At 40.2% G+C, this 27,327-nt stretch overlaps 1 protein-coding gene across 1 annotated transcript; it reads left to right on the top strand.

Annotated features, from left to right (window-relative positions):
- The first annotated feature begins 115 nt into the window (after window positions 1-115).
- Window positions 116-26,942, top strand: GLO1 (glyoxalase I). The gene is made up of 6 exons (XM_065912806.1): window positions 116-292; window positions 17,686-17,768; window positions 20,432-20,572; window positions 21,401-21,468; window positions 22,382-22,471; window positions 25,464-26,942. Exons 1-6 carry the CDS (start codon window positions 209-211, stop codon window positions 25,550-25,552), a joined length of 555 nt encoding a protein of 184 aa, XP_065768878.1. The 5' UTR covers window positions 116-208; the 3' UTR covers window positions 25,553-26,942.
- The last annotated feature ends 385 nt before the right edge of the window (window positions 26,943-27,327 follow it).

Below are 27,327 nucleotides of genomic sequence, written 5' to 3'. Positions count from 1 at the left end.
CTTGGGCGTAGAGCGCTGTGGGCGGAGGAACTGGGACCCTATCAGCAGAAAGCCAACTTCCTTTCCAGCAAGCGATTGGCTGGAAGTCAGCGGTGCCCGCCCCGGGGCGCAGTCGCGCCGGCGCTGGTGAAGAGCGCTTCTAAGTCGGCGGAGTGTGGGTACCTCTTGCATTCCCCGGGACCGTCGTGCGTGATACAGCAGTGAGGCCATGGCAGAACCACAGCCCGCGTCCGGCGGCCTCACCGACGAGGCTGCCCTCAGCTGTTGCTCCGACCCGGACCCCAGCACCAAGGTGGGCGCAGAACCTAATTCTCCCGAGTCGGGGCCCCCTCTGCGTGGCGCGGCTGGAGCCTCCAGAGGGAGCAGTTCCCGGGCTCAACCAGGCCCGGCTTGGGCTGGATGATTCGAACTCTGGACTCGAACCTCATCCGGCTACCGCTGCAGCTCCGCCCTTCTTGGACGGATTGGAGTGGGATGGGAAGAGGGCCAGGGGTGTCCCAACAGGAGATCAGAGAGAGGATCCGTTTCTAAGTTGTTTGAAAGACTGTGACCCTGCTTGCTTTAACTTGTTCGATGTGGGACGGTAACCTGAAACCTTGACTCAGCCAGGATCAGAGCTCTTGTCTGTGAGTTGTGAGTGTTCCCCGGGTCAATAGCCCTGACGGGTGAGAAGAGCAGTTTCAGAACTCAAGTCTTGGTCGAAGGTTTCTACGTGCCGGCTCCTCCCAGCCTGGATGATGTTTCTTTCTTTATTTTTTCTTTAAAAAATTATTTTTATATATTTGTCTGCGCCGTGTCTTAGATGCGGCAGGCGAACTCCTAGCTGTGGCGTGTGGAATCTAGTTCTCTGAGCAGGGATCCATCCCATCGGGAGCCTCCTGTGTTGAGAGCGCAGAATCTTAGCCACTGGACCACCAGGGAAGTCCCGGTCATTTTTCTGTACCTGCCCTGGCTCCGGGTTTAACTCCTCCAAACCAATCTGATGGCTCCTGACGTTAACGGCGCCCAGAATCTCGCTTTGGATTGGCCTTTGCAGTTGTTCGCAGCGACACTTCTCTGCCTGGGCTTAGTGCCCCAGGAGGGATGTTAGAATCCTGGAGCTTAGATCCGAAGGGAGTCATGGAAATTCCTTCACTGATCCTCTTATTGCAACTGAGACCCAGTGAGAGGAATGACTGGTTGCATAGGAAGGCTTTTCAGCTTGCTTAACGCGTTTGTACTGAGAGTCAGTGTAACTCACTCAGGTGTGGTGCCTGCAGGCCTTGTCAAGATCAGACGGGGCAGCCACTCCGGGGTTTGCGCCAGCATATTCGACAGTGTCTGCAAATGCCTTTGTATGCATTCATTTGACTGGAAAAGCTCTTATTCCTTGAAGATTGAGTGTGTGCTTTGTACAGACCTTTAAAACCAGTTGGTGACTTTATTCCCTGCTTGCTCTTTGCATTCAGGGTGAAGAGTCAAACACTTATAATTGTTAAAGCCTTTGACTAGCACCTGATAATACTTAGCTTAGGAAAAAGTTAGTCATTGCAAGACTAAGGGAGAAGAAATATAGACATTTCCTCTCACACTTACCTTATTTTTACACTCTTTAATGTTAAATACCTCGTTATTTCACATAATACCGATTGAGTTATTCGGCGTAAATTAATTTCCAAGATAACTGGACATTTTATGTACTGGACTATTTTAAAAAAAAGATTCCAAGGAGAGCTTGATGAAATCGATTGAATACAATCCCTTGTGATCTTAATTTACACATTCTTAATTTAAGTAGATTCCTCTTGATTTGAAGGAATTATTTTTTTGAATTAGTCATTTTCACTCTTGAGGTACCATATGGAGGACATAAAATGGACTATGTAATATTAATAGCAGCTGGTATGTGTTGAGTTGTGCCAGGCCCTGGTTTGTTAAGTGTGTGTGCTTAGTCGCTTAGTCGTGTCTGACTCTTTGTGACCCCATGGACTGTAGCCCACCAGACTCCTCTGTCCATGGGATTCTCAACGCAAGAATACTGGAGTAGGTTACCATCCCCTTCTCCATTGTTAAGTCTATTACTTCATTTAATCCTCACAACTGTGTGAGGAAGGGATACTCATTTCCATATTGCATATAAGTAGACAACGGCACAGTGGCGCTGAGTAATTTGCCTAGGGAGAGCCCACACTCCTAGTCTCCACCCTGTTCTGCGTCTAGATACTGACTATAGTGTTTTGAAACTTGACATAAAGGAAAGTGTAAATTCAGTGATCATTGATCATCTGATATATGTAAAGAGCATGATAGGTACCTTGGGGGATATTGAGATGAACAAAAAGATGAAGTTCCTTCCTGCACCAAACATACACCAACTATAACATAAGGTGGAACTGGGATCATATGCTATTGGAGCTATAAAGCACTGTGGGAGCACTGAAGATAGAGATTTTCAAGAGTTGCATCTCTTGTTGTTCAGTCGCCAAGTCGTGTCTGACTCTTTCCGACCCCACGGACTACAGCACACCAGGCCTCCTTATCCTCTGCTATCTCCCAGAGTTTGCCCAAATTCATGTCCATTAAGTTGTTGATGCTATCTAATTATCTTCTCTTCTGCCACACACTTCTCCTTTGCATTCAGTCTTTCCCAGCATCAAGGTCTTTTCCAGAGAGTCAGCTCCTCCCATCACATAGCCAAAGTATTGGAGCATGAGCTTAAGCATCAATCCTTCCAATGAATATTCAGGATTGGTTTCCTTTAGCATTGACTGGTTTGATCTCCAAGGAACTCTCACGTCTTCTCCAGCACCACAGTTTGAAAACATCAAATCTTCAGCACTCAGCTTTCTTTATAGTCCAACTCTCACATCTGTATGTGACTACTATGGAAAAACCACAGCTTTGACTATACAGACCTTTGTTGGCAAAGGGATGTCTCTGCTTTTTAATACACTGTTTAGGTTTGTGGTACTAGTGGCAAAGAACCCGCCTGCCAGTGCAGGAGTCATAAAGAGACACGGGTTCATTCCCTGGATCAGAAAGGTGCCCTGTAGAAGGGCATGGCAGCCCACTCAGTATTCTTGGCTGGAAAATCCCATGGACCAAGGAGCCTGGCGGGCTACCATCCATAGGGTTGCAAAAAGTTGGACATGTTGAAGTGACTTAGCACACACTAAGTTTGTCATAGCTTTCCTTCCAAGGAAATGTCTTAATTTCATGGCTGCAGTCACTGTCCACAGTGATTTTGGAGCCCAAGAAAATAAAGTCTGTCACTGCTTCCACTTTGTTGCCTTCTATTTGCCGAGAAGTGATGGGACCAGATGCCATGAGGTTAGCTTTTTGAATATTGAGTTTCAAGCCAGCTTTTTCACTCTCCTCTTATTAATCCTCATCAAGAGGCTCTTTAGTTCCTTTTCACTTTCTGCCACTAGAATGGTATCATCTGCATATCTGAGTTTGTTGATATTTCTCCCAGCAATCTTGATTCCAACTTGGGATTTGTCTACCCTGACATTTGACATGATGTACTCTGCATGTAAGTTAAATAGGTAGAGTGACAATATACAGACTTGTTGTACTCCTTTCCCAATTTGGAACCAGTCTGTTGTTCCATGTCCTATTCTAACTGTTGCTTCTTGACCCACACACAGGTTTCCTAGGAGACAGGTAAGGTGGTCTGGTATTCCCATCTCTTAAGAATTTTCCAGAGTTTTTTGTGATCCACATAGTGAAAGTCTTTAGTGTAGTCAATGAAGCAGAAGTGGATGGATTTTTTTCTGGAATTCCCTTGCTTTTTCCATGATCCAATGATTGTTGGCAATTTGATCTCTGGTTCCTCTGCCTTTTCTAAACCCAGCTGGTACATCTCAAAGTTCTTTGGGGTACTGCTGAAACCCATCTGAAAGGATTTTGAGCATAACCTTGCTAGCATGTGAAATGAGTGCAATTGTATGGTAGTTTGAACATTCTTTGGCATTGCTAAAGAATCCCCCTTCTTGGGGATTGGAATGAAAACTCACCTTTTCTATATCTGTGGCCACTGCTGAGTTTTCCAGTTTTGCTGACATTTTGAGTACAGCATTTTCACAGCATAATCTTTTCGGATTTGAAATAGCTCAGCTAGAGTTCCGTTGCTGCCACCTGCTTTTTTGTAATAATGCCTCCTAAGGCCCACTTGCCTTCACACTCCAGGATGTCAGACCCCAGGTGAGTAGCATCTGTAGTATGATGTATAATAAGGGTATTTGGAGGCTGAAGACCTACATTTGAATCCCTGATTCTATCATTGGCCATAATGTTCTTAGCAGGACACTTGCGTGGAGTTTGTAAAAGCAGCAGAAACAGAGCTGCTATAAGGATAAAATGTATCCATGATCTCTAAACTATGAAAAGCAATAAAATTCAAGGTTGTATTTCAACTGTGGATATCAGGGAGTGAGTCAAGCAGAAGGCGGGGGTGAGCCTAGACCTTGAAAGATAAATGGGATCCCAGCATCACACAGGAGATGGTTGTTGCATGGGAGGGCTTCTAGGTGGAGGAGACATCTGAGCAAAAATGTGGTGAGGTGACAGAAAGATGCAGTGTGAAACGTGTTCTGGAGAAATGAGTTATGTGTTTTTGGTTCAAGTTATTTAAGCAGTGGTAGAGAAGACAGGAATGGTAGGTTGGAGCCAGGTCTTGGAGAGAGCCTGGAGTGTCACTTCTAAGAAAATTGGATTTCGTATAGTTAGTGGGGAACCACTGAGGGATTCAGATCATTCTATAGAATAGATTGGAGAGATCTAAGCGTAGAGATGATGAGGACACCTAAAAGGTGAGAAAAGTGATGAGGAGCTGGTTTGGAAAAGAGAGAGCAGTGGTAGACGGTCATCTTGTTTGTTGATCATTTGCGTCTTTGTCGTAGAGGTGGACCAAAGAATACAGCTACACCACGTCCCGGGCAGACTTACTAACTTGCTTCAAAACGCCAAATGCTTCTTTCCCTAAGTAGTGATCTCCTGACATTCTTTTTACTGTCTCTGTCAGTCCTCTTTGATACAGTTACTTGAAGTCCCTTCCCATCTGAGTGGTAGATGAGGAGGTCAGGGAATACTTTCAGTGTTGGTGACACTTGAGTTCAGTCGCTCAGTCGTGTCCGACTCTTTGCAAGCCCATAGACTGCAGCATGCAAGGCCTCCCTGTCCATCACCAACTCCCGGAGTTTACTGAAACTCATGTCCATCGAGTCAGTGATGCCATCCAACCATCTCATCCTCTGTCATTCCCTTCTTCTCCCGCCTTCAATCTTTCCCAGCATCAAGGTCTTTTCAGTGAATCATTTCTTCGCATGAGGTGGCCAAAGTATTGGAGTTTCAGCTTCAGGATCAGTCCTTCCAATGAATATTCGGTACTAATTTCCTTTAGGATGGACTGGTTGGATCTCCTTACAGTCCAAGGAACTCTCAAGAGTCTTCTCCAGCACTACAGTTGAAAAGCATCAATTCTTCGGCACTCAGCTTTTTTTGTAGTCCAACTCTCACGTCCATACATGACTACTGGGAGAACCACAGCTTTGACTAGACAGACCTTTGTTGGGAAAGTAATGTCTCTGCTTTTCAGTATGCTGTTTTAGGTTGGTTATAACTTTTCTTCTGAGGAGCAAGCGTCTTTTAATTGCATAGCTACAGTCAAAATCTGCAGTGATTTTGGAGCCCCCCAAAATAAAGTCTCACTGTTTCCATTGTTTCCCCATCTATTTGCCCTGAAGTGATGGGACCAGATGCCATGGTCTTAGTTTTCTGAATGTTGAATTTTAAGCTAACTTTTTCACTCTCCTCTTTCACTTTCATCAAGAGGCTCTTTAGTTCTTCTTCACTTTCTGCCATAAGGGTGGTATCATCTGTATATCTGAGGTTATTGATATTTCTCCCAGCAATCTTTTTTTTTTTTTCATTTATTTTTATTAGTTGGAGGCTAATTACTTTACAATATTGGAGTGGTTTTTGTCATACATTGACATGAATCAGCCATGGATTTACATGTATTCCCCATCCCAATCCCCCCTCACAACTCCCTCTCTACCCAGTCCCTCTGGGTCTTCCCAGTGCACAGGCCCAAGCACTTGTCTCATGCATCCAACCTGGGCTGGTGATCTGTTTCACCCTAGATAATATACATGTTTCGATGCTGTTCCCTCGAAACATCCCACCCTCGCCTTCTCCCACAGAGTTCAAAAGTTTGTTCTGTACATCTGTGTCTCTTTTTCTGTTTTGCATATAGGGTTATCATTACCATCTTTCTAAATTCTGTATATATGTGTTAGTATGCTGTAATGTTCTTTATCTTTCTGTCTTACTTCACTCTGTATAATGGGCTCCAGTTTCATCCATCTCATTAGAACTGATTCAAATGAATTCTTTTTAATGGCTGAGTAATATTCCATGGTGTATATGTACCACAGCTTCCTTATCCATTCATCTGCTGATGGGCATCTAGGTTGCTTCCATGTCCTGGCTATTATAAACAGTGCTGTGATGAACATTGGGATGCACGTGTCTCTTTCAGATCTGGTTTCCTCGGTGTGTATGCCCAGAAGTGGGATTTCTCCCAGCAATCTTGATTCCAACTTGTGCTTCCTCCAGCCCAGCGTTTCTCATGATGTACTCTGATGTACTCTAAATAAGCAGGGTGACAATATACAGCCTTGACGTATTCCTTTCCCAATTTGGAACCAGTCTGTTGTTCCATGTCCAGTTCTAACTTTTGCTTCCTGACCTGCATATAGATTTCTCAAGAGGCAGGTCAGGTGCTCTGGTATTCCCATCTCTTTAAGAGTTTTCTGGTTTATTTTGATCCACACAATCAAAGACTTTGGTAATAAAGCAGAAGTAGATGTTTTTCTGGAACTCTCTTGCTTTTTCAATGATTCAACGGATGTTGGCAATTTGATCTCTGGTTCCTCTGCCTTTTCTAAATCCAGCTTGAACATCTGGAAGTTCATGGTTCATGTACTGTTGAAGCCTGACTTGGAGAACTTTGAGCATTACTTTATTAGCGTGTGAGATGAGTGCAATTGTGCGGTAGTTTGAGCATTTTTGGCCTTGCCTTTCTTTGGGATTGGAATGAAAACTGACCTTTTCCAGTCCTGTGACCACTGCTGAGTTTTTCAAATTTGCTGGCATATTGAGTGTGGCACTTTCACAGCATCATCTTTTAGGATTTGAAATAGCTCAACTGGAATTCCTTCACCTCCACTAGCTTTGTTTGTAGTGATGCTTCTTAAGGCCCACTTGACTTCACAATCCAGGATGTCTGACTCTAGATGAGTGATCACACCATCGTGATTATCTGAGTCATGAAGATCTTTTTTGCATAGTTCTTTGTATTCTTGCCACCTCTTCTTACTATCTTCTGCTTCTGTTAGGTTCATATCATTTCTGTCCTTTATTGAGCACATCTTTGCATGAAATGTCCCCTTGGTATCTCTAATTCTCTTGAAGAGATCTTAGTTTCCTACTCTATTATTTTCCTCTATTTCTTTGCAGTGATCACTGAGGAAGGCTTTCTTATCTCTCCTTGCTATTCTTTGGAACTCTGGGTTCAAATGGGAATATCTTTCCTTTTCTCCTTTGCCTTTCACTTCTCTTCTTTTCTCAGATATTTGTGAGGCCTCCTCAGAGAGCCATTTTGCCTTGCTGCATTTCTTTTTCTTGGGGATGGTCTTGATCCCTGCCTCCTGTACAGTGTCACAAACCTCCGTCCATAGTTCTTCAGGCACTCTGTCTATCAGATCTGATCCCTTGAATCTATTTGTCACTTCCACTGTATAATCATAAGGGATTCGATTTAGGTCATACCTGAATGGCCTAGTGGTTTTGCCTACTTTCTTCAGTTTCAGTCTGAATTTGGCAATAAGGAATTCATGATCTGAGCCACAGTCAGCTCCCGGTTTTGTTTTTGCTGACTGTATAGATCTTCTCCATCTTTGGCTGCAAAGAATTTAATTAGTCTGATTTTGGTATTGACTGTCTGGTGATGTCATGTGTAGAGTCTTCTCTTGTATTGTTGTAAGAGGGTGTTTGCTATGACCAGTGCATTCTCTTGGCAAAACTTTATTAGCCTTTGCCCTGCTTCATTCCCTACTCTAAGGCCAAATTTGCCTCTTACTGCAGGTGGCTCTTGACTTCCTACTTTTGCAGTCCAGTCCCCTATAATGAAAAGCACATCTTTTGGGGGTGTTAGTTCTAAAAGGTCTTGTAGGTCTTCATAGAACCATTCAACTTCAGCTTCTTCAGCTTTACTAGTCGGGGCATAAACTTGGAATACTGCGGTATGGAATGGCTTGCCTTGGAAACAAACAGAGATCATCCTGTCGTTTTTGAGATTGCATCCAAGTACTGCATTTCAGACTCTGTTGACTATGATGGCTACTCTGTTTCTTCTAAGGGATTCTTGCCCACAGTAGTAGATATAATGGTCATCTGAGTTAAATTCACCCATTCCAGTCCATTTTAATTCACTGATTCCTAAAATGTCAACATTCACTCTTACCATCTACTGTTTGACCACTTCCAATTTGCTTTGATTCACGGACCTAACATTCCAGGTTCCTGTGCAGTATTGATCTTCACAGCATCGGATGTTACATCACCAATCACATCCACAACTGGGAGTTGTTTTTGCTTTGGCTCTGTCTCTTCATTCTTTCTGGAGTTGTTTCTCCCTTGATCTCCAATGGCATATTGCGCATGCACCAACCTGGGGAGTTCATCTTTCAGTGTCCTATCTTTTTGCCTTTTCTTACTGTTCATGGGCTTCTCAAGGCAAGAATAACTAGTGACACTTAAGTTGGGGTTTACCGAATACAAAGGAGGTAGCTAGGTAGAATTGGGTGCAGGGATTGAGGGAAGAAAAATGGAAAGGAAAGAATAAGGACAGTGGCCAGATGGATGAATTGACTGTTCTTGACAGAGAGAACTGTAGTTTATATAAAAGCACAGTGACAATAGACAACCGATGCAGGGACCTGCAAGTGTACAATGAGATTGAAGTTATAAGGCAGTGGGAGTTAATGGTGAGGTTCACAAAACAGTCATTGGGATTTTCAGAGAAAAGATGAACATTCCCACTTGGTTCATTGTTCTCATCCTGCGAAGATTTTTGTTTGGCAAATATATTTTTAATATATTTGGTTTTTTTAGTGTATTTCTCTATATAATAAAAAAAAATATATATATATATATACATTTATGGTGGGTGCATGCTCTTTTTTTTTTTTTAACTGCTAAGAGTATGAAATCAGAACCATTTAAGATGACTAGTTTAGTGGACTGATGACAAAAGATGAAATTAGAGAAGTATGCAACAACTGTATGCGCTTGCTTTGGGGATTTTCTTCTTAAAGCTGTAAGGCACCATTGAAATTCTGATCTTTAATCCAGAAATGACATAACTGGTTTTTATTATAGAAAGCTCAGTCTGATAGTGTTATAGGAATTCTGGATTGCATCACTCTGGATTGGATTGCATCACTCTAGATTGCATTTGGGTAAGCTCTCAAGCAGCAGACAGACCCGGGAGGCTTCTTTTTTTTTTTTTTTAAAATGTGGATCACTTCCAAAGTCTTTACTTGATGTGTTACAATATTGCTTCTGTTTTTATGTTTTGGTTCTTTTGGCCACAAGGCATGTGGGGGTCTTAACTTCCCAACCAGAATCACACCGCACCCCCTGCACGGGAAAGCGAACTCCTGACCAACTTGACCACTAGGGAAGTCCCTCCAGGGAGGTTTTGACAGTCATCCAGGCAGGAAGTAGTGAAAACATGAGCAAGGTAGTAGTGGTCATTGGAAAGGCAAGGAGAAAGATTCCAGAGGGATAAAGACTTTGGATCAAGGGATTCTAGAGACATTCCCTGAGGAGGATGTATTAATAGAAGGAGTGTTTATTTGAGCTGTGATTAATTTCATATTTGACTCAGGTGGAAATGTCCAGTAGACAGATGGAGATGTAAATCCAGGGCTGAGGTTAGGGGAATGGGCTAGGGAATACAGACTTGGGAATCAAAAGCAATAGTTGGTAGTAGAAATTCTGGGGTATATTTTATAATAATAACAACAAGAGCAATAGTAAGTGGAGTAACTTACTCTGAGACAGAATTCTGCTAAACACTTACATGCGTTTTCCCGTTTATTTTCCAACTCAAGCCCTAAGAGCTGTAAACCATTATTACTTCCATTCTAAAGATGTGAAAACTGATGTTCAAGAAAGGTAATGATTTACTCAGGGTAACAGTGATAGAGCCAGCATTTGAACCACATTGCCTCTGAAGAATTATTAATATTTCTTTCACACTTATATGTTTTTTTCCCTTTGCATGAGATTTGAAAGGCCTCATGATACTGAAGGCTTCTAGGATATTCCTGTTTCTCTTATTTGTTGTAAGAGTAGTCAGGTGCAGGTATGTTTACAAATACCATAGGTAATTTTTAAAATAAAATTAATTTCCTTTGTGTCTCCTAGCTGTTTTTGTCTTCATTATTTGTGGGTTAAGTTTACTTGCAGTATGTTGTTAGCTGTTGAGTTATAGAGTGCGAAGAAGGAAAGAACCACATGAAATCAATTTAGATAAGACAATAAGTGTAGAGGAAGTGACTGAATTATTCTCTGAAACAACTGTTACTCTCTGACATAGGTTGAATCAGAGAAGTAATAGTAGGAAAAAGATAGTAAAGAAAAAATGTATCATACCGTATTGTATATCAGCCATATGCTCCAGCTGTCACATAGTAAATAATCTTCCCCTCAAATACACTTCTTTTTCCAGAATGAACTTTCACAGAAGGCAATTGTGATTTTTTTTTTTTTTAAAGTCAGGAAAAAGCAAAACTTTATCCATTTCTATTTCATAGGAGATGTGACACCTAGGGGTAAAAAGTTAGGCTCTTTTCCCTTGATAAGAATCTGATCTTTGGTTATCTCTAGCTCTGTTTCCCAGGAAAATGCTATTTGCTACTTGGCAATGTTGCTTTTGGTAGAAATAACTTGACTGGAAGGTTGCATCTGCAAAGGGAGAATTATAAATATCTAATGTAGCTTTGGGTTTGCCTGAATTCAGTGACTCTTATAACTGTCCCATGTGAAAATTCTGAAAGCTGTGCCTGTGGAGTTGCTACTAGAGATGGTGGCCTTCTGTGGTACATAGGGCTTCTACAACAGGGTGATTCCCACTCCTGCCCTAATGTGGATCTTCTCCCTGCACCTGAGCTGTGTAGATTATTTTCTAAACTCTTGCTCAAGAGAGACACCTAACACCGCTCTGCTGGCAAACTGTGTTTTCCTGACTGATAGCCTTCTAGCCTATAGTTGTCTTGTGACTCTGAATGCTTAGTTGAACCTGAAGAAGACCTTTTGCTGGGGGTGATGCATCACATTTGAAAATTCATTGGGGGAGAGAGTTGATAGGCTCCATGGAGAGTTGGCCTTGCTGTTATTAAGACCAGAACACACAGCTCAGACAAAGAAGTATAAAAATTGCTGAAAATTTAGCTAATGCAAGATTGAAACTTTTATCCTGAGGTTGCACCTATTCAGTCACATATTCAGGATCCACTTCTAATTTTAGTTCTCTTGTTATTTCCATCACATCTGCAGTTATTTCCTCCACTGAGGCCTTGAACCTCTCAGTCATCCATGAGGGTTGCAATCAACTTCTTTCAAACTCCTATTAATGTTGATATTCTGACCTCTTCCCATGAATCCCAAATGTTCTAGATGGCATCTAGAATGGTGAAGCCTTTCCAGAAGTTTTTCAATTTACTTTGCCCAAATTCGTTAGAGGAATCATCTATGACAGCTATAGCCTTACAAAATGTATTTCTTAAAGAATAAGTCTTGACATTTCTCCAAATAAGACATACAGATGACTAACAAACACACGAAAAGATTCTCAACATCACTCATTATTAGAGAAATTCAAATCAAAACCACAATGAGGTGCCATTTCATGCCAGTCAGAATGGCTGCTATCCAAAAGTCTACAAGCAATAAATGCTGGAGAGGGTGTGGAGAAAAGGGAACCCTCTTATACTGTTGGTGGGAATGCAAACTAGTACAACCACTATGGAGAACAGTGTGGAGATTCCTTAAAAAACTGGAAATAGAACTGCTATATGACCCAGCAATCACACTGCTGGGCATACACACCGAGGAAACCAGAATTGAAACAGACACGTGCACCCCAGTATTCATCACAGCACTGTTTATAATAGCCAGGACATGGAAGCAACCTAGATGCCCGTCAGCAGACGAATGGATAAGAAAGCTATGGTACATATATACAGTGGAATATTACTCAGCCATTAAAAAGAATACATTTGAATCAGTTCTAATGAGGTGGATGAAACTGGAGCCCATTATACAGAGTGAGGTAAGCCAGAAAGAAAAACACCAATATAGTATACTAACGCATATATATGGAATTTAGAAAGATGGTAACGATAACCCTATATGCAAGACAGAAAAAGAGACAGAGATGTATAGAACAGACCTTTGGACTCTGTGGGAGAAGGTGAGGGTAGGATGATCTGAGAGAATAGTATTGAAACATGTATATTATCAATTGTGAAACAGATCGCCAGTCCAGGTTGGATGCATGAGACAACATCAGGGCTGGTGAACTGGGATGACCCAGGGGTGGGATGGGGAGGGAGGTGGGAGGGGGGTTCAGGATGGGGAACACATGTAAATCCATGGCTGATTCATATCAATGTATGGCAAAAACCACTACAGTATTGTAAAGTAATTAGCCTCCAACTAATGTAAATCAATGAAAAAAAGAACAAGTCTTGAGAATAAAGAATTACACTTTGATGTCTGCACTGCAGAATGGATGTTGTGTTGGCAGGCACGGAAACAAAATTAATTTCATTGTTCACCTCTGTCAGAGCTCTTAGACGGCCAAGTGCATTTTCAGTGAATATATTAAAGGAATCTTATTTTTTTTCTGAGCAGTAAGTCTCAACTGTGGGCTTAAAATTTTCAGTACACCATGTTGTAAGCAGATATGCTATCATCCGGGCTTTATTGTTCATTTATAAAGAGCACAGGCAGAGGAGATTCAGCATGATTCTTAAGAAGCCTAGGATTTTCAGAATGGTAATGAGCATTGGCTTCAACTTAAAGTAACTAGCTGTTTTAGCTCCTACAAGAGAATAAGCCTGTCCTCTGAAGCTCTGAAGGCATTGACTTTTCTCTAATTGTGAACGTCCTCGATGGCATCTTCTTCCAGTAGAAAGCTGTCTCATCTACGTTGAAAGTCTACTGTTTCGTGCAGCCACCTTCGTTCATTATCTTAGTTAGATCTTCCTGATAACTCACGGCAGCTTCTACATCGGCACTTGCTACTTTACCTTGCACTTTTATGTTATGGAACTAACTTCTTTACTTAAACTTCATGAACCAACCACTGATAGCTTCTGACTTTGCTTCTGTAGCTTCCTCACCTCTCTCTGCCCTCTAGAATGGGGGAGAGAGCCTTGCTCTGGATCAGGCTTTGGCTTGAGGGGATGTTGTGACTGGTTTGATCTTCTATCCAGATCTCTAAAACTTTCTCCCTATCAACAATAAGGCTGTTTTACTTTCTTATCATTTGTGTATTCACTGGAGTAGCACTATTAACTTCCTTAAAGAGCTTTTTCTTTGTCTTCATAGCTTGGCTAACTTGGTGCAGGAGGCCTAGCTTTCAGCCTGTCTTAGGTTTTGACATACCTTCCTCACTCAGCTTAATTATTTCTAGCTTTCGACTTAAGATAAGAGACATGGAACTCTTCCTTTCATTTGAACTCTTAGAGACCATTGCACAGTTATTAATTGATATAATTTCCGTATCGTGTCTCAGGGAATAGGGAAGCCTGAGGATGAGGAGAGAGATGGGCCAGTGGTCTGTCAGTGGAGAGGTCAGAACACACACAATGTCTTTCAGTTAAGTTTGTCATCTAATATGAATGTGGTTCCTTCTCCAGGGGATCTTCCCGACCCAGGGATTGAACCCGGGTCTCCCGCGTTGCAGGCAGATGCTTTATCATCTGAGCCACCAGGGAAGCTTGGATGTGGTTCATGGCATCCCCAAACAATCACAATAATAGCATCAAAGATCATTGATCACAGATCATCATAACAAATGTAATAAAAAAAAAAGCTTGAAGTATTGTGAGAATTACCAGAATGTGATCAGAGATACAAAGTGAGCAAATGCTGTTGGAAAAGTGTCACTGATAGACTTGCTGGACACAGCATTATTACAGACCTTCAATTTGGGGGGGGGGGGGGGGGAAGAAAACTGTGAATCATAACAAAGTGATGCGCAATAAAACGAGATATGCTTTTATAAAACAAAAATAGAAAGACTCTGAAAAGCAGAAGAAGACAGACTGGGTAGGGACTTTGAAATCCTAAGAACATCATGGCAGTAAGTTTCCTGGGTTTTCTCTCTGCCTCATATAGCCCAGACTTAGAGCTAAAGAAGCTAGCAATCTGGAAATGCCCATGGATGCACACACAAAAAAAGCCCAATGAATGCCTACTCTTTCTAGCCACAGGACCAGGAAATACACAGTATTTCCTGATAAGTCAGAAAACTTTAAGACAACAAGTGGTCTACTACAACCAAACCCCATAGAAAAACAGTGGCCTCAGCCACACCTGTGCCAGCAGAGGCTGAGTGGGGAGTTTAGTCTTCCAGCCAACTGGCTATAATAAGGTGCTCAACCTCCGCATGCTACCTTGGCATCAGAGAAGACTTAAGTAGGGAGCAATGATTTTGTCTTGCCAGGCAGTAACAATCTTTCCCCTCGTGCTGTTTTCACTGGAGAAACATGGACAACCTAGCATTCCATGCCGGCCCAGCAGTGGAAGTATTTTAAGACAGTTATAAATCAGAGAGAGTAAAGGGATATAAGGAGAGATAAGGTTTCTATACTTCACTCAAACCATTTTATGATGATGCCAAATGACTGTGGTAAGTTACAACTGATATAGATCAGTGGAAAAAAGCAGAACCTAGAAATAAACTCACTAATAAAAATCCAACAAAGTTTTCACAGAGATGCAAAAGAATTCAGTGGAGAAAGGATAGATTTTTTGAACAAATAGTGCTGGAGCCATTGGACATTCATAGGTAAAAAGTGAAGCTTTACCTACGTTCACGCCTTATACCAAAAAAAAGTCCATTTAGAAGTGCTCAAAGGGACCTTGACCTTGATCCTTTGGTTCACTCCCCAGCTCCACTTTTTATAGTTTTGTCAAGATTATATTGTAGGCACATAGTACATGTAGTAGAAACATCCCTGATTGTACCTTTAACGTTTTTGCACAGTAGTTTTAATTAAATTTGGAGATTGCCCTCTCCCACTCCTGCAAAAGACTGATTATTTCTATTATTCTTTCTTTTTGCAAGGCAAAGGAGCAAATCTTTGTTGCCTGGCAGTCTTCCCAGAAAGCCTGAAACTTTTTGAGCATCAGTTCAGTTCAGTTCAGTCGCTCTGTCGTGTCTGACTCTTTGCTACCCCATGAATCGCAGCACGCCAGGCCTCCCTGTCCATCACCAACTCCTGGAGTTCACCCAAACTCATGTGCATCGAGTTGCTGATGCCATCCAGCCATCTCATCCTCTGTCGTCCCCTTCTCCTCCTGCCCCCAAATCCCTCCCAGCATCAGGGTCTTTTCCAATGAGAACTCTTCGCATGAGGTGGCCAAAGTACTGGAGTTTCAGCTTCAACATCAGTCCTTCCAATGAACACCCAGGACTGATCTCCTTTAGGGTGGACTGGTTGGATCTCCGTGCAGTCCAAGGGACTCTCAAGAGTCTTCTCCAACACCACAGTTCAAAAGCATCAGTTTTTCGGCGCTCAGCTTTCTTCACAGTCCAACTCTCACAAAAAGACATCTTTTACTGTTCTGAATTTAGAGCATAATAAGGGAAAGACATCCCTGGGGGCTCAGTGGTAAAGAATCCACCTGCAATGCAGGCAATGAGGATTTGATCCCTAGGTCGGGAAGAACCCCTGGAGGAGATAGCAACCCACTCCAGTATTCTTGCCTGGGAAATCCCAAAGACAGAGGAGCCTGTCAGGCTGTAGTCCATGGGGTTGCAAAAGGGCTGGACACGACTTAGTGACTGAACAACCAAAGGGAGAGACAAAATTAAGAACTGTTCCATGAGATAAGACATCAACTTTTAGGCACAAGTCTTTTTTTTGACACAGGATATATTTATTTCAAACAATATTTTAGAACAATAGCATTAAACAGTGATTTTTAGTAACTTTTAAAGAAACTTTTTCCCAAAATCATTTGAGTGTTTATCAGAAGTAGCAGAGTGGTTTAACATTCTGTTACAGAGAGTTAACTGAATATTTTGGTGATAAAAAGAAAACTGTTACCAGAGCATAGAATAACTAAATCATTTTATAAAAAGCAAACCCTGCTTATGTTTTTAAATATCATCCAAATAACACTTTGGCAGCAAAGGATTTATATGCCTTTATTTTTATGAATAAATCCACTAACACTGAATATATTTGTTAATCTTTTTGCCATATATAGACTTTTTTTTTAAGGTTAAATGATTTTGGAATTTATATTAATCTGTGTTTTCTTAGAAATAATGTATTTATCTTATTAAGTCTTCTCAATCAGAAAAGTGGTATATCTTTCCATTTTCTAAACTGTTTTTGCCATCTTTATTGAGATAAAATTGACATATAACATGTATGTCATAATATCGTATGTATGTCTACATACTTCTGAAACAGCATTTTAAATGTCTTTATATATTCTATTATGCCTATGTTAAAGCAGGAGATGCAGGTTCAATCCCTAGGTCAGGAAGATCCCCTAGAGAAGGAAATGGCAACCCACTCCAATATTTTTGCCTGGGAAACCCCATGGAAGAGTAACCTGGTGGGCTGCAGTCCATGGGGTTGCAGAGTCCAACATGACTTTGCAGCTAGGCAGCAACAACTAGTTTAATTTCTTCATTGTTAGAAGCAGTTTAGCAAGGTGGTGGAAAGCAAGGACTTTGGAACCAAACTGTTTGGACTGAGATTTTTTTTCTCTGCCATTTACTTTCTCAATAGTAAAACGGGGATGGTATAATATATATATTTTATATATACACACACACACACACACACACACACACACACACACATCATAAGGAGGGTTGTTATGAAGATCATATAAGTTAATTTCTGTAAATCATTTAGAACAGTATTTGGCACATAGTTACTATGTAAATGCTGTGATGAATGTCTTTATACATAAATCTTTGTCAAAGTTTCTAATTATTTCCTTAGATAGATTTTTAGAAGGGCATTATCTTGGTCAATGAGTATGAACTCTTTAGGATTCTTGAGACCCAGATTGCTGCTTAAAAAGACTTTAGGGTAGAATAGAAATAGGGATCGGATAAACAGGGTTGTTGAACTTGTTTTACAGCACTTGGCACAAAATCTATAGAAAAGAAAAAAATGTTAAAAACTGAACTCTTTGACCAAGCTACACAAATTTGAGCATAGCTTTTATGGACCGAACAGAAGCAATAATAAAGCCATGATGGACTAAGGGGTTGCAGTGGTGGACTGTTGGTATCTTATACAGAAAGCAAAGCTAATGTTGGTAACAAGTAGTAGAAATTAAAGGTGTTTAATACATGCTGTTTTTCCTTAGGATTTTCTCTTGCAGCAGACCATGCTGCGAATTAAGGATCCTAAGAAGTCGCTGGATTTTTATACGAGAATTCTTGGAATGACGTAAGTAAGCTGTTGGTACCTGTGATGTTTAAATACATAGCTTTGCAAATACAGGCAGTGTTTTCAGATCTATTTTAAAAATAGATTAAAGTTTGCTTCAAAGGTCACAAACGTGATTTTGGCCAGGAGTCCGGGACTAGGCTTGACTGGCCAGAGCTTCCATCAGGTTCCTCTCCTCTCTCCCAGCCAGGTTCACTGGGCAGCAAGACACCAATGCTTGCATTTCCTCTAATGCCCTTCTCAGTGAGAGCTGCCAGTTAAATCCTTAATGTGCCCAGACCATTTTGATATTATGACCACTCCTAGCCTCTGTTTACTTCAGAAAAGATATAGCTATAAAGACATATTACTTAGGAATTTAATGATTTTACCTAAAGTTGACCATCTGTCCCATTCTATAGGATATGTTCTCTTTTTCCAAATAAGTAATATTCATTGATCTGATACCTTCAACATACTTGCTTTTCTCAATTGTTTCCCTAAATAATATGAGAGTTTTTATTTATTTCTAGTAGTATAGATACATGCGGAATAAAATGATGTTTAACTTACTGCCTAGATAACCTTCATTGACATTAAGAGAAAACATCAAGTAACACAGTATATGTCTATGTTTAGAAAATCTGACTGCTTCTGAGAAATACAAAGTGAAAAACAACAGCCTCCCTCTCCTAGTTCTCTTCAAAGATAACTACTGTTAACAGTTTCTTATCATTCTTTCCAGAAAAAGTGGTTTTGCACATAGCTCAGTTGGTAAAGAATCTGTCTGCAATGCAGGAGACATGGGTTGGATTCCTGGGTCGGGAAGATCCCCTGGAGAAGGAGATGGCAACCCACTCCAGTATTCTTGCCTGGAGAATCCCATGGACAGAGGAGCCTGGCAGTCTATAGTTCATGGGTTCACAAGAGTCAGACACGATTTAGCTACTAAACCACCATGACATATTTAAAGGACATAATGAAACAAATATATTGAACATCTGCTATTTGCCAGGCCCTTTATATGTTCTTTCATTCAGTCTTCATAATATGCTTATGAGATAGCCTATGTTTCCATTTTACATGGAAAGGAAGAAACCAAAGCTTAAAGTCATTAACTTACAGCACCAAATCCCACAGTGGAAACGTGGCGGAGCTGGAATTTGAATCCAGGTCCAATCAACTCCAATGTTGACATTATTTTTAAAGAGCCCCAGATAAAGTACTCAGATGGTGAAGAATCTGCCTGCAATGCAGGAGACCCAGGTTCGATCCCTGGGTCAGGAAGATCCCCTGGAGTAGGAAATGGCAATCCACTCCAGTATTCTTGCCTGGAGAATCCCATGGACAGAGGAGGCTGGTGGCTACAATCCATGGGGTCGCAAAGAGTTGGACACGACTGAGCGACTAACAGAAATAGAGTACAGTTTACTATAACTTAGAGTTATAGTAAAGGATGGGGTGTGCTGAGAAGAGCGGTGTACCACAGATTCACGTGTTCCATTCTATTGGTCTGTAAGAGCTTGTGCCGTCTGCTTTGGTAGGTGTAGAGACAGTTTTTTGTGATTGGAGTATTTGAGTTGTTTGGCACTTCATCATAAACATGTTTGAGTAAGAGTTATTTGTGACGAGTCAATGTATAGATCTTAGTGGGCCAAGGCATATTACATAGCAGTAATAAGTAGAAGATTTGGAACAGAACTCTAGAAACTTTTCGTTTGCTGTGCTTCAGTCATTCCCTCTTACTGGTGTTGAATGAGGTCATCTTTGAGCATTTAACCCTCCATAAGCTAAAGAAAACTATACTGTGTGTATCCTCATTCTACCCTACTCCTTGCAGAATAACACTGCACTCTATAAGTTCATTTTCGAAGCCACAGCTCTGTTGGATATTCTGCAGAACCTCAGGATGCGGAATTCATGCACTTATTCTCACAATCAGTCTCTCCTCTTCCACTGCTCTTTTCAACCTACAAAAGAAACTTAAGTCTTCTCTGTTGTAGGATAATCGTTGGTCTCTGCTCTCTTGCGGTTCACCCCATCATTACGACTGTCTGTACAGATAGACCCCCTGGCTCACCCCCATTCTCCGGCTTCTGCCGTGTGTGCTGGTGAAACTGCCCTCACAGGACCTTTCTGTATCTACTCACCTCTTCTCAGACTTAATCCTGTCTGACCTTTCTGCAGTATTTGATACTCTCAGCCACTTTATTATTGACATTCATGTCTTCTGTGATATTAATCTGTCCTCTCTTAACACCTATCCTCAATTTATCTTCCTAGGAGTTTTGGCACAGTAAGAACTCAATAAATTTATTTTGTTTAACCAAATGCCATATATCTGAAAGGTGTGAGACATTATATTTTTCACCGAAAAACAAAATTTTCTTTTGAAGATATCTTTTGACACTTACAAACAGGTACCATAAATCCAGCTAATTTTCATTGTATTTGAAGAACTGATGAATTACAAGTTTACATTTAAATTTTTAAAATTTCACTGATATTTACAGAAAAGTTTTTTAATTAGACTTTTTTATTGATTTTTCCTTGCTTTTTCTATTAAAGCAGGCTCAGTGTGTACTGTTCTTATTCTCAGTAGAACTTGAATATTGTCATGTAGATTTTAGTATTAATTGACTTTTCCTGTAAGTTGAGTCAGGCTTGTTGTTGTTTAATTTCAGACTACTTCAGAAACTTGATTTCCCCACCATGAAATTTTCACTCTATTTCTTGGCTTATGAGGATAAAAATGACATCCCAAAAGATAAAGATGAAAAAGTAGCATGGGTATTCTCCAGAAAAGCTACACTTGAACTGACACAGTAAGTACAAGTCTTTATTTTGTTTATATATTCTACATTTTTTTGAAAGCTTTTTTTTAAAAACACTTTTCCCCCTTACTTACCAGCTTAATTCAAACTGGGTCTATCTAACCACTTTCCATTTGTAACAGTATCTTTGAGTATTTTTTCATGGATCTTTGTATTGTTCTTATGGTGCAACTAGGGCAAATGAGATCATTTGCAGAGAATGTAATAATGAAATAGCAAGATGTTTGTCAAACTGTAGTTAATGAATGTTTGGGTACTATAACTGAGATTGTCATAGGCATTCTCCTTTCTGTTTTATTCTTTATGCTGTTTTTGTGCAGTCTTTAAACATTAACAAACCAGATTTGTTTCAGGGTGTGCTATTTCATGTGTCTCCTGAATCAGAACAGCCCTGGAGTCAGACAGACCTGGCCTGAGTCCTGCCTCTGATGATAGCTCTGTGACCCCGATCAAGTTATACCACCTCCCTAAGTGGCAGTCTCACTTATAAAATGGAGATACTCATATCTAACCCATACAGCTGTTTTGAGGGCTTCATGAAATACAAAGTCCATAGCACAATGAATGATAGTTGCTATTATTATCATTTTTATTCTTATCCAGATGCCTAGTTTTATTGTCTCCTTAGTCTAGTTTATCATTCTTTGCCTATTTGCTCTTTCTGTTGTTGAAAACTTAATGTTTACAGTAGCAGAGATTAGACCGAGTATATTAAGTAGCATATATATATATGGAAAGATTTCAAAGATTGTTGCAGCTTTCTTTTCAGGATTTCTGTTCTCCAGGTCACTTAGAATTATGTTTTTTCTCCATTTGTAGCAATTGGGGCACGGAAGATGATGAGACCCAGAGTTACCACAGTGGCAATTCAGACCCTCGAGGATTTGGTATGTTTGCCTACTTGTGTATAATACACTTTTATCGTTTTGTGATTTTGCATTGTGCACCTATTTATGGTTATAAGCAATCTAAAACATTAATTTTTAGATTTTTGTTAGTATGGCTATTTTTATTTTCCACATGTAAGTTGTGTCCAACTCTTTGCAACCCTATGGACTATAACCCTATGGAATTAGACAGAGGACTAATTTCTCTGTCTGTGGAATTCTCCAGGCAAGAATACTGGAATGGGTAACCATTCCCTTCTTCAGGGCATCTTCCTGACCCAAGGATTGAACTTGTGTCTCTTGCATTACAGGCGGATTCTTTACCATCTGAGCCACCAAGGAAGCCTAATTTTATTTAGGAGTATAATTTCATCATGCCAGTCTAAACTTTACATTTAATTTTTTACCATGGTTTCACTTTTCAGTCTCAGTACTGTATTTCCAGTAGACTTTTTAATTAAAAAACAAAACCAAAAATGATGGTTAATAATAATCCTAATTTCTGCTAGCATATACTTCTGCCTTAATCTAAAATTTCTCAATCAAATGCCAGGATTATCAGTTTAAAGGACTGGTATATAGTCATTATCAACAATTAGCTTATTAAGCATGAATAAATGGATGCTGTTTTTTGAAGTAGGTTATTCTTAACAGATTGATGAACTATTTATGAGCAAATATTGGGCTTATGTCAAATAATTTATAATTTAGAGCAACTAATTATTATACCCAGCCACTTAGATTCTTGTTCTTTAATATTTTATAGGTTTTGAACCAACTTGATTCAGCCTGTTTACAGATGCCTTGTGTTTTGAAATTAACTAGTTTTGGAAGCCACTTGTGGCACATGGGTACCCTGTTGTAATTTTTCCTTCTTTCTCTCTGCCTTGTTTTGGGGGCGGTTTTACCTAAGGTCACATTGGAATTGCTGTTCCCGATGTTCATGGTGCTTGTAAGAGATTTGAAGAACTGGGAGTCAAATTTGTGAAGAAACCTAATGATGGTGAGTCTGCTACTTGTTCTCTTCAGGCCTCTTTAGTTCTGTAATATTTCCCAGCACTCACAGAGGGTCCTGTTGTAGTTAAACCTTTTGGTTGCAAGTGACTTTGACTCCTACTCAAACCAGCTTAAGGAAAGAGAGATGATTGGAAGAACACTTAGTTATCCTAGGAAACTGAAAGGCCGCGTCGAGGCTGGCTTCACATGGGACCAATCACGGGATCTGGAGAGCCATCGAGGACCGAGGCTGCCTCTCCACCCTCAGCCCTGCCCTTGTCTCGGTGAGCCCCAGCTTTCAGTATCTCAGGGCTCTCTAGCCACCCAAAGACCAAGTTCCTTAAAGTCTGTTTCTTCTGCTGGTAATGTAACTACAGCAAGTCTGTTCAGTTCATAATTGTCTGGTTTTTCTTTTCCATCCTTTTACAACTTCTGCATGTCCTTATGATTTAGGTATGTCTCTTAACAATAGTATGTATCTGGATTTTGTTGGATTTACATGTATTATAATTATTTTATTTAGATCTATTTTTGCCATCCTAATTTATTTTTTAAAATTTTCACTTGGAATATTTCACTGTTTCATTTCCATCCTTTTTTTTTTTTTTTTTTCCCCCCAATTAGGAGATTTGATATCCAAAAATCATCCTCCCCACTAAGATAAGAACTTGCTCCCTTCTACCTCTTTTACCTTACTATACCCAGGCTGGGATAGTATTGATTTATTTTTTTCTTTGGCTTGTTTTTTTAAGATAATAAATATGTAAAGATATATATTCTTTTCTCCATATAGCTCTTGCTGTAACATCTTTTGGGTTTTTCTGTCCCTTTATTAAGTACCTCAACCAAAACTGCTTTCAAAGGGTTTGTGAGGCAGAACTCTTGAGGCGTTCCATATACCCCAGAACCACACCTTTATATATATGAATGACAGTTTTGTTGTCTATAAAACCTTAGGTTTATTTTCCTTCAGTCTTGAAAATACAAATCTGTTGTCTTATTTTTCCCATCCAGTGTTGCTGCTGAAAAATCTGCTGATTTGTGTTCCTTTGTATATTTTCTTCTGTTTTGTCCTAGAAGCTTTTTAGATTTGTTTTCTTTGTCCTTGACTTCCTTCTGGGGATTTCTTCAAACTGGCATACCAATTAGTTAATTTTTCCTCAGATGTATCTGTTCTTATATTCGTCTTTTGTATTCTCATCTATTGTGTTATTTCAGCTATTATAATTTTGATTTCTAATTTTTGCTGACTTCCTTTTATATTGCTCAGCTGTTAAAGAATTCATCTGCAGTGCAGGAGACCCCAGTTCAATACCTGGGTCTGGAAGATCCCCTGGAGAAGGGACAGGCTGCCCACTCCAGTATTCTTGGGCTTCCCCGGTGGCTCAGACAGTAAAGAATTCGCCTGCAGTGCAGGAGACCTGGGTTTGATCCCTGAGTCGGGAAGATCCCCTGGAGAAGGGAATGGCTACCCAATCCAGTGTTCTTGCCTGGATAATTCCATGGACAGAAGAGCCTGGAAGGCTATAGTCCATGGGGTCACAAAAAGTTGAACAAGACTGAGCGACTTTCACTTTTCTTCACTTCATTATAATTTTGATTTCTAATTTTTGCTGACGTCCTTTAATATTTTCTTATTTCATATTGGTTTTATTTAATATTCCACATTGCTTTTACATATTTCAGTAGTTCTTGGTCCATCAGTCTCATATTTGTTCTTCGGTTAGAATCTATAATCCATTGTTTGTTTTGTAGTTATATTCCTCAAATTCTTATTATTTTGGTCTCAGAGATTTGGCCAGGGGGAGGGGGGAGTTGTTGTTTTTTTTTTAATTGAAACTATTAGATATTCCAACCATCAGGCAGTGTGAATGGGGGAAGACCAGACCTCGGTTCTTAAAAATCCAAATGATCTCAGGGACATGTGCAGGGCAGAGAGAGAAAATAAGAGTTAAGACAAATACTTCACATTCTGTAGTCATATCCTTTTCCCCCTTTGTCCCTGACATAGTATTTGTAGGAGACGCTTCTGGCATTGTTTTTCCCTAACCCTGGATGTATGGGAAGTGTAACCTCCGGAGATCAGTTGGTCCCCACCTGTTTTTCTGCCCTTGCCCACTCCCGAGGACATCTGAACCAGTCGTTCAGACCCCCCGCTCTGTGGGAGTAGGTGCTGAGGCCCGAGGCCCTGGGAGAGGCAAGAGCCAAACCAGCAAAACCCCTTGTTTATTCTTGGCAGCCGCAGTCCGGCCACAAGAACCCCCGTCCACTCAAAGCGGGTTAAAGTGGTCACCACCTCACCCCTACCATTTCTCTCCCCAGCTGTCACGTCAGAGGCATCGTACCCCCCCCCCCCATTTTTTATTTGTGTTCCTCTGAAATTGATCTTGAGGAGAGGAGCCAGAGATAGGAGTCAAACTAATTCAGCATCTTGGTACCAAAATAAATTTCTGAGGTCACACTTTTTCCATTCAAGCAAACAACTCTACTTCTAGACCTATTAACCTCTCAGTTCCAGTTATGAGGTCCTGGGAGAAAGAATCTGATTGGCACAGCTTGGATTACACAGAATAGTGTATGACCAAGCATCTGGGTCCCTTGGCTGTCTAGATACACCGTGCTACCTGCTCCCTTAAGCACCTGTCTATTTTCTTTTTTCTCTTTAAAATAAGACAGTTTCTGTAACTACTCAACGAGTTGCATGAAGTTACATTGTGCAGGTAAAGTAGATACCTGATACCTACAAGATATAGCCAGTCCTGCTGTTTATTTCATGATAGTTGGTTTTTAGCTATGTGTAGAAGATAAAACGTGTCTTTCTGAAAATCATGCATCTGGGCCACACCAACAATAGGATTTTTTAAAATTAAAACTATAAACAAAATAATGTAATTAACTAAAATGCAAAATAAAATTTGAACTAATAAAAGTTATTTTAAATTTTTATTTATTTATTTATTTTAGGTCTCTCAAATAATGAAAATTATTTTGTTTAACAGGTAAAATGAAAGGCCTGGCATTTATTCAAGATCCTGATGGTTACTGGATTGAAATTTTGAATCCCAACACAATGATAACTATTATTTAGTTCTGTGAGAATGCTTATTTGAAATTTCAGTGGAGACACTGTAGAAGGTAAAACAGGAAATCATGTGATTCAAGATATTCAGATAACAGAAGCATCCAGGACTGATGGATCCTTGTCCCAACTCAGATTATTCTTAAATCTATCTCCCTTTCCTCTTTCAGCTGTTTCCCCTAACTGTTCAGTCACCCTAGTTTTAATGTAGTGCCTTGTCTTATGTCCTTGAACATAGTTGTGTAACTTTACTTTTTTGGGCAATAATTAGAACAGTTCCCTTCAGAGGCTGCATTTGCCTTCCATCTCCTGAAGAGATACAAGTCTACAAGTCTGCCTTTGAACCATCATTTAAAATAAAAAAAAAACAACACTGAACATGTTTCTGTTATGGTTACCTTCTGGGGTTTCAGTTCCTCAGAAGTAACTTTTCACAATGGGAAGTTAAAAACCCTGAACAAAAATGAAGCTTCACATATATTTCAAATAGTATAAAGTTTATTTTACAAAAGAGAAGTGACTCTTGGGAGAAATTTAGAATCATGCTGACACGGATGCAGGTAGAAATACTAATTTCTTCTTTACAGAGTACTCTGAAAGTTCAAGGACTAGCCTCTTTGGGGATGGGGAGGAGGATAAGAATATTATATACTGGTTATGCAGACACAAACTAGACTGTCATATACTTTATCTCACTTAATCCTCCACAGTGTCCTGTGAGATAGAAAGCAGGTTAACATGCAAAATTAATGAATCCAAGGCAATATAAATAGGCTCAAGTACTCAAGATCTTATTATCATCATCACTTTTAGTATTTAGCTGTACCTCAAAAATTAGTACCTCACATCTCCTTCATTAGTCTTCTTTGTAAAAACCTTCAGTGAGTTTGAGCTTTGCCTTCTCAGCTTTGGAGCCTTGCGTACCATGGTGAGGAAGCAGCAGTGGAGGAAGTCAGGAGCACACGGCTGCTCTGGGAATGCCCGGCCGTCCCCTGAAAAGATGCTTGTGTTACTTGTGAAGAGCCCCTACCCCAAGGCCTTCCGCATGCCAGTAATCATGTCGGATAAATTACGTTCAGTGATGACATAACTTAGTTATCAGAAATCAGCTCAGTGATCTTCCTTGCCATGACTGATATTTGATGGGTTTTAAAAACCAAACTGATGTTGAAAATTTCTTATGGCACAGATAATAAGAACATCCAGTTTGTGGCTTAACTCCATGTAGATTTTTTGTTTGTGTGCAGACACTAGTGGAAGACCTTTGGATAGGCCATGCCAACTGTGCTTACGCTGTTAGAAGCATTTTATATTTCCTTTTTGGATGGTATGGGTTTATGTGAGCAATTTGAACAAGTGGCAATACTCACAGACTGAAGTAAAATAAAATTTTAGATAAGACTATGCTTACTTTGTAAACTTCTATCCTGTACATTCTTTCTTAAAAAGCTAAACTACAAACTGCCCTTGAGGAGTACTGTAGGGATTTGAAGGGACTTGCAGACTCATTGAGAACTGGGAATAGTTTGTAATTCTCTACATCCAGCAAAGCACATGGTTTCTATGAATAATAAAGAGTGTGGAAGATGAGAAGAGGAAAGGAGATAAGGGTGAAGGATTTTGATAGAAAAAGTGCAGAGAAGAAGAAAGGTGAAATGTCAAAAGTGAGTTGTGGTTAGGCAATGCTATTACATTTTGGGTTAATGGGTTATTAGATTCATAAATAAGCTTCCCCTAATGGGAGGGTTATTAGATTCATAAATTTAATCATTTAAACCTTATTC

Source organism: Muntiacus reevesi, chromosome 20 (genome assembly GCF_963930625.1).
Source record: "Muntiacus reevesi chromosome 20, mMunRee1.1, whole genome shotgun sequence".
In the NCBI taxonomy this organism is placed as follows: Eukaryota; Metazoa; Chordata; class Mammalia; order Artiodactyla; family Cervidae; genus Muntiacus; species Muntiacus reevesi.
This window is presented reverse-complemented; position numbering and strand designations above follow the sequence as displayed.

Coding starts and splice junctions, on each gene's coding strand:
- GLO1 (XM_065912806.1), top strand. CDS start 209: ATGGCAGAACCACAGCCCGCGTCCGGCGGCCTCACCGACGAGGCTGCC. Junction 20,573..21,400: donor GCTACACTTGAACTGACACA/GTAAGTACAAGT, acceptor CTCCATTTGTAG/CAATTGGGGCACGGAAGATG. Junction 22,472..25,463: donor TGTGAAGAAACCTAATGATG/GTGAGTCTGCTA, acceptor TTTGTTTAACAG/GTAAAATGAAAGGCCTGGCA.